We start from the raw sequence: 15,768 nt of genomic DNA, 5'->3' as shown, positions 1-15,768 counted from the left end.
TCACTGCTCGCTGTATTAGTCACTGGTGATGTCAGTGGCAGTTAGTTCCCCCCAGCGTCGGTTAGTGTCAGATTGTCCGCTGCACTCCCATTAAAGAGGAAGTAAACCCTGATGGGTTTTACTTCCTCTTTATTTCCCTGCAAAGGTAAAGCATAATGGGCTAGTATGAATTGCATACTAGCCCATTATGTGCCACTTACCTGAAACCAAAGCCTGTGATGTCCCCGCTGTCGCCACTAGCAGTGGGTGTCCACCTTCATCCCTTTTCTTTCCGGGGCCGTGAACTCCGGCTCTGTGACTGACCAAAGTCGTGTGACGTCACTCCCGCACATGCACGCGGGAGCCACCAGTCACGGCATGACCCCCTTTAGAAACTGCACAGTCTGCCTTTTCTAAAGTGCGCCGGCACTCGGCTTTTTTGGAAGTATCGCCTAAACCGTGCAGGTTTAGGAAATATTTCAAGCACCCACAGGTAAGCCTTAATATAGGCTTACCTGTAGGTAAAAGTGGTTGTAAATGGTGTACAACCACTTTAAAAGACCCTGATCACCGCCATTAGAATAACTTTAAAACAAAAAACAAAAAAAAACAAAAAAACATTCTTCTAGTATATATACCATAGTTGGGTAGACACTATAACTTTTACACAAACCAATCAATATACACTTGTTGCATTTTTTTTTTTTTCTTTTTATCCAAGAAATGTAGCAGAATACATTTCGGCAAAAAACTTTATAAAGAAATTTGGATTTTATTTTTTTTAATATTTTTTTTTACATTTTTGATTGGGTATGTTTTGTAGCAGAAAGTTAAAATCGTTAATCGTTTTAAAAAAAATATTTATTTTTCGTTTATATCACAAAAAATAAAAAAACCCAGTGGTGATCAAATACCACCAAAAGAAAGCTCTATTTGTGTGAAAAAAATATCAATTTGGTTTGGGTACAACGTTGCATAGCTGTGCAATTACCAATTAAAGCAGAGCAGTGCTAAATGGCAAAAAAATAAAATAAAAAATGGCCTGGTCATGAAGGGGGTAAAATCTTCCAGAGGTCAAATGGTTAAAAAGAAACGAAAAAACTTTTTACACAAATTAAGGCTTCTCTGAACTCTTTATCAAATGTAATGGCAATGAAGAGATGTGTGAACATATTTGTAGTTCAGCCTGCGTGAGAATTATAGCTCACTCCATAGATGGAGTAGAATCACTGACCTAGCTACCGAAATGCAGTTTGCAGCATTTTGGGTGAAAATTAAGGGGGGGAAAAAAGAAAAGTCGAAGGACTGGTAATCTTCATAGTAGTACATTTTAGTTTTTGGCTTAAATGCCCCTTTAAAGTGGATGTAAACCCTATTCATGAAATGTGACCTAAACACATATATCTGTAGTGTTTTCTTATATCTCTCCAAAGCCCTAAGTTCTGTGTCTTCTGTTCCTCTGTTATCAGCATGATAACTTCTGACAAGTTGTCTGAAAGCGGCTGAAAATTTGTGTCAGGGAGGTTGCTATAAATAGATTAGCAGAGAGCTTGTCTATTCACAGTACAGCTCTCCAAGTATCTTCCTTCCTCTGCCTATGTGGAGGGGAGGGGCCTTTCCTCCAATCAGCTGTCACACAGTGTATGCCAAGACTCCACACCCAGTGCTGGAACAGGAAGAAAAATTTCTAACAGGATGTGCACTTTCTAAAGTGTATAAATAAAGCTGAAGACCGCAGATATACATGTAAAACTTATGGAGGGAGATTTGTTTAATCTTGGTGTATCATCTGAGGCTGTTGACTTCAGTGGGTATCGGAGAGGGTTTACATCCATTTTAAATTCCATGTTCTAAGTCCGCTGACTGTCTTTTGTGTTTCCCCCCCAGATGCCCTTGGCACAGATGTTACCGATGCAGTGCTTGGCTCAACCAAATTCTCCATACCAACAAGTATCAGTGGTGGAAGGACAACTTACTGCACAGGTAATGTGTATATAGTAGAGCAGAGACTATAGAAACTTACTCAGCAAATATTGTCATAAAGGTTCTTTTTCCCTTTCTCAGCCAGTCATTTTGGCACTATAAGATGAAAAGAAGGTAGAGAATATATGGCGCTCAAAGAAATTGAAACGCAGCATTCCGAGATATTTTCTTAAACGTCATAAAAGTTTTTCTAATGAATGAGGAGTTAAAGGCAAAGGAACTTTTTCCTGTGATCTTGTAACTAAAGTACAACTAAAGACAAAACCTTTTTACATTTTGGATAGAGTAAGGCCTAGTACACACAACCCGTTAGGTTGAACAAAAAAAAGCCTGACCGATCTGGTCGGAGCCACTGTACTAATGTTCCAACGTTGGTACAGCAATCTCCCCTGCTGAGCTATTGTATTCACATGACAGGGGGACAGCCCCCCAACCTCCCCCGCCCATTCCCCCCCCTCCAGAACACTTTGATCAGCGATCTCCACCATTGGCTGAGCGCTGATCAGATGCTGGTTGGCTTTTGGTTTTCCAGCATGCTCATTTCGACAGAAGTCATGCAGTGAGCTCCCAGCACAATGGGACTGCACTGAAAACCGAGCGATCGAACATCGCCCATCTCTCGGTTTTCAGAGCTCTGTGAGCGGAGAGCTGTAGACTGTCAGTCACAGCTCTCCGCTCTTCTCCCTCCGCGCTCATTGGAGCGCTGGGCTGTGGCGGGTTTGGAGCTCCTGTCTCAGACTCTCAGCGGGTCACCTGGTGGATCCAGACTCCCATTGTCGGGATGAAATCCGTGACGTCAGCAGAGAGCAGACTTCAGCCCGCTCTCTGCTGAAAACGGGTCACAGGAGTTGCATTCCTGTGATCCATAGGAGAAGTACAACCAAACAAGCTTTGGGTGGACTTCTCCTTTTCAAGTTACCAATAAACGCGTTGGATCTTCAAATTAAGTACATTATTTCTACACTGTCTAAATCAAGGCCTTAAGTCTGTACTGTTCTGTTTTTTTTTTTTTAGCTCTTGAAGAAATTAAATATAACAAATTCAGGGTTCCCTCACTTCCTTTTTTGTAGTTCGGTATAACTCCCTATTGATATACAGTCTTCTAATATAGAACGTTCTAATCTCTCTCCACTCTATTCAAAACAAGCTACCTTTAGTTAAACTTTTTAACATATATTGTTTTCTTTTTTGACAGTGTTCAGGATTTAAATCTAATAGATGGTTTCCTTGTTCTTCTATTTTCCATATATTGCGCCATCTAGAGGCACCTTCCGATATTGGTCTATAAACCTTGGCACTTGTATATAAGAACAAATCCAAATAGAATGGAAGGCATTTAATATATTATCTGCTTTCTTCTTTTCTTTATACTATAGGGCAACCATAGGAAAAAAAAAAAGACATTTTACGTTTTTCCATTATTTACTTACCTGTTAGTTATTTTATGTCTCCACTATGTAGCTCATTAGGATCCTCCTTCAGTTCTGTCAGTTAATATGATTTAAAAAAAATAAAATAAACATGTTATACTTACCTGCTCTATGTAATGATTTTACACAGAGCAACCCCTGTCCTCCTCATCTTGGGTCCCCTGCCAGCGCTAAAGGCTCCTGCTCCCTGACAAATTCCCACGATAGCAAGCCACTTGCTCTGGGGACGCTCATGCATGCTCACTCCTGAACCGGCTGTGTGTCCATTGACACCCAGAGTGCTGCTCTGCCTCAACCCCCGCGCTCTCCTCATTGGCTGCTATTGACAGCAGCAGGAGCCAATGGCTCCTGCTGCTGCCTCTCTCATAGAATGCATAACAGTTAAAAAAAAAACTTGTACTTTTTAACCCTGGTTCACATTGGTGCGTTTTGACATGTCAGATCGACAGCAATTGCCGGCAATGGCATCGTCCCAATCGGTGCTACGATGCATATGCGGCGCCGCACTGATTTAAAAAAGTAGTTTCTGTATTACTTTTTGCAATTTCGGGGTGCAATTTCCATTGACATCTGTGCAGAAACCCGCACAGGTGTCGGTGAAATCGCAGCCGACATCGGGACTGACGTGCAGGAGTGAGTGCGAATTCATTGTGAACCTAGGCTTAGGACCACTTTAACTGTTTTATATATGAGCGCTAGTTTTGATTTTCATGCTCAAAATTATATAAATGTGATCTATATCTTTCAATAAAGCATGCACAGTCTACACTACTTATTTATTGAACATTTACATCAGTCCCTGCTCTCCAGGAGCTTACAATCTAAGCACCTATCTCTCACTCACATACATACATACATACATACATACATACACTGGGGCCAATTTAGACAGGAGACAGTTGGCCTACCAGCATGTCACGCAGGCACAGGGAGAACATACAAACTTCAGGCAGGTAGCTGCCATATTTGGGATTTGAACTGGCAACTCTACTGCTGCCAAGCACAAGTGCTATCCACTTAGCCACTGCCCAGTAGAGGTCTGATAGAGATTTTAACTGTTTTTCTTCAAACATGTGGTGTTGGGAATTAAGACTAAAGCTGAGTGAGGCTAACTAAAGGCTTTAGAATGGTTTTTCACTTTTCTTTTTTTCTTCTTTTTTTTTTTTTAGTCAATGGATGCGCAGTTGTCCTTTTCGGCAGAAGGGAAAACTCTTCCACATCCTAGCGCAGTTGACGCTTCAGCAATGCCGGTGCTGCAGCCTCCTTATTCTGCACTGTCCCCTCAAATAATATCTGGACAGATGGCAACTCAGCAGACAAGGGCTGGTGTCCCGGTCGACAATTGTGGCCTAGCAGGGGTACAAGTGCTTTCTGCCCCCACTGGTGATAATCAAGTTCCAACACTAATGTACGGCGTACAGAATGTGATGGGAGTCCAGACTAATGCTCAGATGTCTACTCTACAGCAACTGCCTTTACAAGATTCTATGAAGTTCCCAACAAATGTACAGCACGGGCAGAATTTTCACATGCATTCACACCTGGAGCAGAGTCCAATGCCTCAGCCTTCTTACCAGTCTCCACCTGCACAGCAGCAAATTGTATTACAGCCGGCAGTGGCTGAACAGTCCTCTCAGATGACATACCCAGCTGCTGTTACACAGGAAGCCATCGCCCAGCAAAAACGCATGGAGCAGCAGTATGAGATGGAGCATCTGTCATTTAATGCTCAGACATCTGCGGTCCCTGAAACCGCAGGGCAGATGCAGCAAACACTGACTGTGCATGAACCGCTTCCTTACATTCAGCCCCCTGTGCCACAGATTCCTGTCCAGCAGTCTTCTGAACAGGAGAAGTCAGCCTGTCCCTCACAGATGTTTAATGCCTCTGTTTTAGAGCAGCCAGTTTTATCTCAGCCTTTAGCTGTTTCTTCAGAGCAAATGCTTTCCCAGCCTAATGTAATGCAGAATCCTGCAGAACCTCTTTATATACAAATCCCTCCTGTGGATCTATATAGACAGCAGCCCTTAGCTCCTGACCATGCTCTGTGCACGCAGACAGCTATTGCTTCTTCTGCTGTCTTACCTGAACAGTTAATGTACAGTCAGCAAATCCTGCAGCCTTCTGACCAGCCATGTTATGTGCAGCAAACGGTATCCATGTCTGAACAGCTGAAGAACACTCAACAGGATAGAGTAGATCATATTATGTACCCTAGGCAAGCCACTCTGCCAGCTGAGCAACCAGTTTACCCACAGCACTCGTTATTGGCTGAAAAGCCTGGGTATCCACCGCAGGCTGCATCAACTGAACTGCATGCATATGTTCAGCAAACGATGCCAGTTGAAAGGCAACAGTTTGTACAGCAAGCTGAGCAGGCCTTATGCCCGCAGCTGACCAAACATTCATCTGAGCAGCCTATTTATGCCCAGCAACCTGTACCATCGTCTGAAAAGATAGGGTTTGGCCAGCAAGCTATGCCATCAGCTGAAGTTTTGCAGAATGCTAAGCCTGCAGTGCCGTGTGAGCAAGCAAAGTATATCCAGCAGGTTGTTCCAGCTAACCAGATGGGATATGCTCAGCCGATGCCACAGTCAGTTGAACAGTTGGTGTTTTCACAGCAGGTTATACCACAAGTAGACAAAGCATTGTATTCCCAGCACAGTGTGCCACCATCTGAGCAGCAGTCACAGCAAGTCCTGACGGTTTCTGAACAGCAGCAAGGGATGCAACTACCTGAGCACCAAGCTATGCCAGTGTGTGGGCAGGCACCAGTATATGGTCAGCAAGTCCTTCCACCGCCTGAACTGCAGCCTGTGTACACCCAGCAAGGAATCCCCCAACCTGAGCAGGCAGCTGTCTTCTCCCAACATGGAGTGCTGCAGCATGAACAGCAGCCAGTCTATGTCCAGCCTTCTCTGCTGCCACATGAACAGCCCATTTATACTGTAACTGCAGTGCCAGAGCAGCCCATGCATCCTCAGCATAGAAAACCACCACCAGAGAATTTGGTGTATAGCCAGCATGTACCGCAACAGACTGACCAACAAATCTTATATGCCCAACAAATGTATGCACAGCATGGAGTGATGGGCTCTGAAATGCCTGTTTTTACGCAACATGCGGTAACACAGATGGACCAGCCTGTATATGCTCAGCATGCTGTGCCACCACTGGAGCAGCCTGTGTATGTTCAACATTCTGTGCCATCATCTGAGCAGAGTGTCTTTATAGCACATGCTGTACAACCAAGTGACCAGTTAGGATATCAGCAACACTTACAGAAAACAGAGCAACCCGTTGGAGTATTACAGGGCCAACCAACAAATATACAAAATGCCTCTAATGATCAATTTCTATATGCCCGCGAAGCAGCTTTACCCAGTGAGCAGAAATACAACCAACAGGCTGTAGCACCACCTGTGCAGCCAACTCTTGCGCCCCCACCTCAGCTAGTTTGTAACCAACAAGTAGCCCCTACAGCTGAACAGCAGGCCTATACCCAGTCAGCAACTCATCATATGCAAGCCAACACCCATTTGATGGCTGCAACTGATCAGCTTCCTCTTTCCCAGCATGGAGTACCGTTGGCTGAACAGCAAGCACATCTACAAAGAACATTATCTCCACAGCCAATGTTTGTTCCTCAACCAGCTCCTCTGGCTGAACATGTATACATCCAACAGGCTGCTCCTTCTGTCGACCAACAGCTGTATACCCGTCAAGCAGCTCCCCAGTCCAATCAATCGCTTTACATGTCCCAGTCAATGACAGCCACACATCAGCCATTGTATGCCCCAGTGCAGCATGTTCCTGCTGCGGAACACCCAGTCATGTATAGCCATGGAGTTCCTAGTCATATGCCTCCTTCAGATAGACTTGCATATGTTCACAACCCAATACCTTCCTCAGAGCAGTTGGCTTATGGACCTAATTCTATATCGTCTGCAGAGAAAACAAATTATGCCCAGGCCAGTGATCAGCTAGCCAATCTTCACTTACAGAAAACTATGACCCCACCACAAGAGCACAGGTCAGACCTTCAAGCTGAGAACCATGTACATCATGCTAAACAGTCTGTTCAGTCTTTGGATCAACAAACCTTGTTGATGCAGCCAGAGACAGAACAAAATGCTCAGACAGATCCCAGTCAAGTATCTCTCTCTTCTTTAGGATCACAGCACACTAATCAGGTTTTTGTGCCTCCCGTAGGGCCGACTCAGCATTTTCCTGTTGCAGCTCCTCATGTGCAACCATTAACTTGTGTTCCTTCTTCTGAGCACGGTCAAACAAGTCAGCTCTTAACTCTTCAACAGCCACACAATGACCTTCAAAGTAGCCTGCATGTCAATGCACCCCTTCCTGCTCAAGAATCACTCATTCAAGCCACCTATACTCAGCACCCCCCTGTACAAGCATGTGAACCACAAGCGCCAGAAAGTTTGGATTATATGGCCATGTCTCATAGTAAGGCTGCGACAGCTCAGATGTCATTTCAGAGTCAAGTGCCCCCTGCGTCATTAGAGCAGCCGGCAACAGGGCCAGTGTTACAGCCCCAACCAAGTCTTCATGTGGACATCAATGACTCGCCTCAGTCAGTTTGTTATCCTAAACCCGCAGGCTCCACTTCAATTGGGTTGACGACAGAGGCACCTCATATTAATGCTCACCAAGTTCTTACGCCTGCTTCGCAGGCCCAGAGCCAAATGCTGCAGCCAGTTCCAGAGTCACAAACAGTAAGTGCTTGCTCTTAAAAATGATGGTGGTTGTTAACCCTTTTTTTTTTTTTTTTTGTTAAATAACGTACATGTCATATATTTACCTGCTCTGTGCAATGGTTTTGCACAGAATGAAAACACAAGAGTGCAGCGCTTGTAAAAATCACACAATGCTCCTACCAAGTGATTGTAATGTGCATAATATAAACATCAACACGAGATTAAACATCAAACACATAAAGTGCATAAAAACTTGTAAACTGAAAAGTCCAAAAGTGAGCTATCTTCTCAATTTATAGCATAAAGAGTACTAGAATGTGTCTAAAAGGGATGGGACCATCAAGGTGTATAAAAGTGGAGGCTTGCCAGATAAAGATGACCCTCACTGAGGAGAGGTCAAGTAGTGCTTGTTAGAGTAAAACCTTGGTTTGAGAGCGTTTTGCAAGACAAGCTAAATTTTTTAATACATTTTGACTTGATGTACAAGCGATGTCTTGATTTACAAGTCATGTCACAACTGAGTATAAAAGAGAAGAGAGGCGCCTCTAAGTGTAGCAATATGGTTAATTTAATGAAGGTACATTTAGCAACTCACATGGTTGATTAAAAGAGGCACATCTAAGTATGCAGACATCCGGGGGTAAAGCTGTCCACATAGATCATCCTCTGCACCACCATCGTCTTCCACGCTGCACTCCACTAGCGCCTCAAGCCTCACTTTCAGATTGCTCTACTGCAGGGTAGTCTTCCCAGTTCTGATTGCAGACTGACAGCGGTGAGAGCCGGCGGTGCAGGGGACGGTCTATGTGGACAGCTTTACCCCAGATGCCTGCATACTTAGATGAGCCTGTTTTAATCATCAACCATGTGAGTTGCTAAATGTTGTACCTTCATTAAATGTAACCATATTGCTACACTTAGAGGCGCCTCTCTTCTCTTTTATACTCTGTAGCTCCTGCTGGATTTTGCTTCTAATCCCCTTGTGGAGGCTTCCATTTCTGGGTGGACCTTTTTTTGGTTACACAACCTATCACATTGCTATAATCTTTTTATATGGACTATAAACTGAAGGACAAATAAATGGTTGTGGAACGAATCGTTTGAGTATCCATTATTTCTTATAGGGAAATTCGCTTTGATATACAAGTGCTTTGGATTACAAGCATGCTTCCGGAACGAATTATGCTCGCAATCCAAGGTTTTATTGTATATTATGTAGAACCTCCAACTTCCTTCAGGGATCTTAAACCACAATTACACTTCTGGGTATACCATCAGATCAATATGCAGTAGCGCTCCACGCTGAAAAGATACCATGAAAAAAGGAAGAGACACTCTCCACAGTGCAAATCAGTCAGATAAAACAAGATTTAGTAGGGGTAAATGCACTTAAAAGCAAAGATATGGAACAATCAGTTCCTGACCCATGGCTGGTATATTTGCCCAAAACCAAGATGGCTGCAGCTAATTTGCGCATGCACAGTGGCGTGTGTTCCGGCTCCGCCCAACGTGTTCAGTCCTACGTGACGTCATTATGTATAAATCACGTGATGTAATTACGTAAAATCATATGCGCTGCACTGTTTTTTCATTCCATACATACCACGTATTAAAGTATTGTGCCAGCTACTTTATATTATACTAGGGGCCTTCAGCATATTATTATTATTATTTTTTTATTTTTTATTTTTTTTACACATAATGGTTTTGCACAAGTACTCTGCTGGTGCTAAAGGTTTCTTCACGGTAAGAACTGTGAAAATGTGGAATAGACTCCTTTTTAAGAACTAGTTCTGGCCAACTCAGTAATTTTTTTTTAAAAAAAGAGCTGGATGCATTCCTAAATGCACAAAATATAACTGGATAATATCATTTATAGATAACGCCAGGGCTTTTTGATCCAGAGAATATCTGATAGCCTCTTGGGGGATCAGGAAGGATTTTTTTTTTTTGGAGCAAATTGGATCATGCTTAATGGGTATTGTTTTTTTTTTTGCCTTCCTCTGGATCAACTGTGGGTATAGAATTGTTTTATATGGAGGCTCTCTATTTAAAGTGGTTGTAAACCTCTGAAATGAATAAAGCATATCTACTATAGTGTGTATTTGCCTCAATCCAAAGGACGGAGTGTGATTTCTAGGTATTTCTCTCCTCCCTCTGCTTGAGTCACTTCTGATCCGTTAACCTGATACTAGATAATCCTTGGAGACGACCCTTCCCCAGACCCCTGCCCATAAAGCACACAGTAGGTGATTGACAGCCACAGCTGTGCATGTTTCCCAATGAGAGTGTGTAGAGGGGGAGTGTATCCATTAACTCCACTCAGGTCTCTGATTACCCTCAGCTCTCTGCTTTATGCTGTACAGTGTGCGACTTCAGATCCCTGCCTTCTAGAGGAGACAAATGTTGTGTAAACCAGTAAAAGGAGGACTTGTTTCATCTCTGTATTTCTTGAGGCCAGTCACTTTACAACCACTTTAATTTTTTCTATTGGTCGAAATTGTAACCCCCTACATTGGCATATGCGTGCCTTGTACAATATTGTATAGAGTAAAATTCAGTGATTTTGTATTTATCAGCAAGCATGAACCCGCTGATGTGCTTTTGGATTTCAGTTATGTCACGTTTATGGGGAACATACACAAATCTTGTTGGCATTGTGAACTTATACAGTTCATGTCAATGTTGGATGTCCTCTATGATTGCTAATGTATTTTCCATTTATTCATTGCTTTTAGGTACAAGGGATGGAACAGTCAGGTGTTCAGAGATTGGAAAACATTAATAGGTAAGGGACTAATACATTACTCAAGCCCTGTTTAGATATGATTTGTCTGTGTGTTCTATTTATTTCTGTATCTTCAGTAAATAATTTTATTTCAGCATTTTTGTATGTATGACTGTTTGCATAGAACCTACTATGAATTGAATATATGATATGAATAGACGGAATCTACCAGTTGGATACACTTTTATCTGTTGTATAATTGTACTTGAGTGATATAGCTTTTTGTGCTTTTTAAGTATGCTGCACAGTGCTAGAAAGAAAGCATGTTCGTTTGTAATAACAAAACTTTACATATGTTTGTGGGGACATGCAGAAGATAACTATGTCCAAAAGTTTGCAGACACCTGATAATCGCATCTAATATATATACACTACAGGGTCTATTTACTAAAGGCAAATCCACTCTGCACTACAAGTGCACTTGGTAGTGCAGTCGCTGTAGCTCTGAGGGGAAGACCTGAAACAAGCGAAAGCTCTGCTGATTTTATCATCCAATCATGTGCAAGTAAAAATGCTGTTTTTTTAAATTTTCCTTGAAAGTCCCCCTCAGATCTACAGCGACTGGATTTGCCTTTCGTAAATCCCACTATTACCAAAAGTATTGGGACACCTACCTTTACACGCACATCAACTTTAATAGCATCCCAGTCTTAGTCCGTAGGGTTCAATATTGAGTTGGCCCACCCTTTGCAGCTATAACCGCTTCAACTCTTCTGGGGAGGCTGTCCACAAGGTTTAGGAGTGGGTCTATGGGAATGTTTGACCATTTTTCCAGAAGCGCATTTGTGAGGTCAGGCATGTGGACAAGAAGGCCTGACTCTCAGTCTCCGCTCTAATTCATCCCAAAGGTGTTCTGTCGGGTTGAGCTCAGGACTGTCAAGTTCTTCCACCCCAAACTCGCTCATCCATGTCTTTATGGACCTTGCTTTGTGCACTGGTGCGCAGTCATGTTGCAACAGGAAGGGGCCATCCCCAAACTGTTCCCACAAAGCTGGGAGCATGAAATTGTCCAAAATGTCTTGGTATGCTGTCGCCTTAAGAGTTCCCTTCACTGGGACTAAGGGGCCAAGCCCAACCCCTGAAGAACAACCCCACACCATAATCCCCCTCCACCAAATGATTTGGACAGCGGCACAAAGCAAGGTCCATGAAAGCAGTAAGCATACGGGCAAATGACAGAGAATGTATAGTATCTTTGGAAAATAAAATTGTTTTGATTAAGGTTTTACTGTCCATGACCCCTAGGGGAAGCCTGTCCCATATCTGTTTTGGTTTTAATGAGAGCGAATAGAGGTTCCACATTTGGGGCACTGAGCCAGTGTACAGGTAATACATACTCCTAAGTATTGGATAGTTCTGAGCCTAGCAAGTGGGGGGGATCCCTTTGTAGAGGGGGGGACTTGTCCCAATTAACTTGTGGACCCGAGTATTCTCCAAATTGTTCTATGGTGTGAAGTGCAGTTATCTGCGAAGGGCCAGAATGGTCTCAAGCATATTCCCTGCATGCAGACCCCAAATATATTGGTAGGATTTAAGGGCAATAGCCAGAGATGCCAGGGCATGTAAAAGGAGCGAGGGGACACCCCATGTCATGTTCCTCTAAACAAAGAAAGTGTTGGAGACCATTCACTGCCACCCACACCATTGGAGCTTGAAATGGCAATTAAAGGCATTTCATGAGTTTTGGATGGGTGGAGGCTGGTAATGGCACTTTATTAGATGCTAATGGTTTTCAAACAAGCTCATATAGGTGTGATGGTCAGGTGTTCAAATACCTTTTGGACATCAGTATTCCCTGTATTCATTTTATCTCTTTTAAAACCATTTCAAAGTACTTTTTTAATAGTGAAGTAATTTGACTTTAAGAAATATAGCACACTTTTTTAACTGTAGGTGAAGAACCATCCATGTTCTTGTGACCCCTAAACTGTGTATAGGTAATATATTTTACTGTACACCCTTTTTTTGATTAAAATGGACCATGCGTATTGAAATACCACAGAACACTTTGATGTCTTTTAACTGTATATATTGATCTTTGTTTTCTTTTATTTTCTATGCAAAATTAATAAGAATCCTCTTTAAAAAAAAAAATTCTTTCTGTTGGCTCACATGGTATCATTCTGTTCAATTCTTAGTGGCTATGTTGATGTTGGCAGTGTTGATTCTCCAGTGGGAAATGGCAAGCATGAAAAGATGAAGCAACGCAGAACTTCTTGCCCTCGGCCAGATAAGATGAATCGGTTTAACTTGTCTTTCTTAGGGGTATGTGTTTCTTCCTATGCGTTGGGTGTCCAACTCCAGCCAAAACTTTTTTTTTTTTTTTTTTTAAGCTTTGGATAGAGAAAGTAAAAGTAGTTTTCGTAATTCCTTTATTTTCCAAAAATAAATGTTACAGTTCAGTAGACAAAGCATAAGATATCATACAGTTTCTGAGTTTACAATAAAAACCATGGTAGAGATAAGTCATTAACAGAGTTATTTGTCGTTTCGATACTATAGAGTAACAATTCTCCTGTTTGTACGATCTGTGGAACATGTATGAAACCGAAAAATAGAAAAGGGTCATACTAGGTAACTGACCGACTACACAACCGGGGAGGTTTCCAGAGAGTAACCCTGATTATCATTTAAATCGTGCACCTTTCATATCCAAATAATGAAGGAAAAACTCTCCTCTGACCAGGGGTGAAAACTTCCTAGAGAGTCAACAGAGTTCAGCCATGGGATACTACCAAAGTGCGATGCACACCATGATATGCAACATATCTGAATAGACCTTCCCATCACTGAAAGGATATAGAAATGGGATAAAATAACAAAAGGAGAAAAAGGAAGTATGGGATAGAGACAGGTGGGAGAGAGAGAATAAGGCGTGTAAGGGAGAGGCAAGGGGGGAGAAGAAGGGAGAAGAAAGAGGAGGTAAAGATGAAAGTTAGGGACGGTGGCTGGGCCCCCCGATCGGGCGGCGCCCCCAGCCCGGGGGTCATTCAGTCAGTGCCACCTCACGGATGTACACCTCAGAGTAAATGAAGTGCTGCCAGGGACGCCACGTCTCAAGAAAGGCCTCCTCCCTACCGTATAAAGTGGCAGTAAGATCCTCCATATCGCGCAACTCATTAACCTTGGCATACCACTGAATTTTAGTTGGTGGGGTCTCCGATCTCCAAAATAAGGGAATGCAGGCCTTGGCTGCATTCAGTAACTGTATAGTTAGGGAGGCTTTATATTTCTTGATTGGACGTCTAGAAAGGTGCAACAGACATGCCTCAGGGTCACCCCCCAACACGGCACCAGTCAGAAGTTCGATCGTGCGTGTCACCTCCCGCCAATAGGGTTTGATTTTAGGGCAGTCCCAGAGAATATGGAACATTGTTCCTTCCCCCGTCCCACAACGCCAGCATAGACTTGGTACCTGTGGAAAATACCGATGCAGAGTGGATGGCACTCTGTACTATCTAGTCACAATTTTGTAACAGGTCTCCTGAACCCTGGTGGCTAAAGAGGATTTTTGGGCGAAATATAGAATCTTCTCCCTCTGGGAGTCATCAAAGTGAACTCCTAGATTATCCTCCCATTTAGAAATAAAAGGGGGAGTAAATCCCTCAGCCGGGGAGATCAGGGAGGAATAAATTAAGGACAAAGAGTGGCGTGTAGGTTCCCTTCGGTGGCATATTTGTTCCAACTCTGTGAGCGGGCGTGGACTGCCCAAGATCCGTGTGCATCGGCGTAGTAAAAGTAGTTTTAATCTGTTTTAAGTTCTGTCCGTGTCCCCATTAACGTTTGTCTCAGATTCAAAATGCTCTATGTGTTCCCATATGGGAGATTTTCCTCGCCTTCCTGTTATATCTGACACCTGTCATCTGGAAAAGAAATTGAGGGAATTCCCCCTCATGAGGACACATTTAGCAGTAAAATCCTGACAGGGTTTCTGAACCTTCCTCTCTACTAGAAAATGTGTCATAGTAGAGGGGGTGGGGGTACATATGTACCTCCATCTTCTCTGTTGGCAGCAGGCTTGACTTCTTGCAGCGGTCACAGGCTCCCTTTTGGAACAGGAGTGCCCGGGAATGTCAGCAGTTGGGAGGAGGAGGGACCCTGTTCTGAGCCCTGTAAAAGTTATGGAGCGGCTGTAGAGCTGCTTGGATCACTTTAGCATGAAAGCCAAAACCGGCTCTAAAAAAAAAAAAAAAAAGACACCAGGATCATGGCTGCAGCCATGATCCTGGCATAGCCACGTCTTACCCTGGACGTTTATATATGTATGTACGCTGGACATGAAGCGATTAAAGAGTTGCTGAAAATTTTCAGTTGTACATGCAGTTGAAGGAAAACGTTCAAACAAGCTTAATGGTGTGGCAGCACCCATATCTCGCAAGGCTTCCCTTCATGGGTACTTGAGTGTAGCTCAAACCTTAAAATTCAGAATGGAGCCCCCGACCAAAAGAATGAGAGTCCAAATTTGAATTGATGATAAAAAGGTTTTATAAAAACAGCCAACACATTTTGGGGGCCAGAGTTCATCAGGGCTCATCACCTGTTAAAAGTTGAATTGACTCAGAGGAAACATTGTCCATAAAGGTCTTTATTAGGACCGGTATTAAGCTTTCTATGTTCTTTATCACTTTAAATGTTGCTTAAAGTGGTTGTAACCCTAAAAAAAGAGATCCTGTTCCCTTATAGTGGGTTAAACAGCACAGTTCTTGTGCTGTTTAACTTGTCCCTGTAAAAAAAAAAAAAAAAAAAAGAAAACCTGGCTGATCCTGCCTGGTTCTGCCCTCTCCCCTGTAAACTGACCACGGTTTATCATGGTTGATGAGACCCAACACTGTGGTCAGTTTACGTGCCTCCATCATCCGCAGCTCTCCTC

At 43.1% G+C, this 15,768-nt stretch overlaps 1 protein-coding gene across 1 annotated transcript in view; it reads left to right on the top strand.

Moving 5' to 3' along the window:
* Window positions 1-15,768, top strand: part of WNK3 (WNK lysine deficient protein kinase 3) — a 207,774-nt gene that overhangs the window by 114,208 nt on the left and 77,798 nt on the right. Inside the window, exons 10-13 of the mRNA XM_073600174.1 lie at window positions 1,867-1,962; window positions 4,562-8,128; window positions 10,849-10,898; window positions 13,037-13,163. Of these exons, the coding sequence (XP_073456275.1) occupies window positions 1,867-1,962; window positions 4,562-8,128; window positions 10,849-10,898; window positions 13,037-13,163 (3,840 nt within the window). The remainder of the gene's footprint in view (window positions 1-1,866; window positions 1,963-4,561; window positions 8,129-10,848; window positions 10,899-13,036; window positions 13,164-15,768) is intronic.

The sequence above is a fragment of the Aquarana catesbeiana genome, linkage group LG09, assembly GCF_042186555.1.
Source record: "Aquarana catesbeiana isolate 2022-GZ linkage group LG09, ASM4218655v1, whole genome shotgun sequence".
NCBI classification, from domain to species: Eukaryota; Metazoa; Chordata; class Amphibia; order Anura; family Ranidae; genus Aquarana; species Aquarana catesbeiana.
The sequence above is the reverse complement of the archived record's forward strand: the minus strand, read 5'-3'. Positions and strand labels throughout refer to the sequence as shown.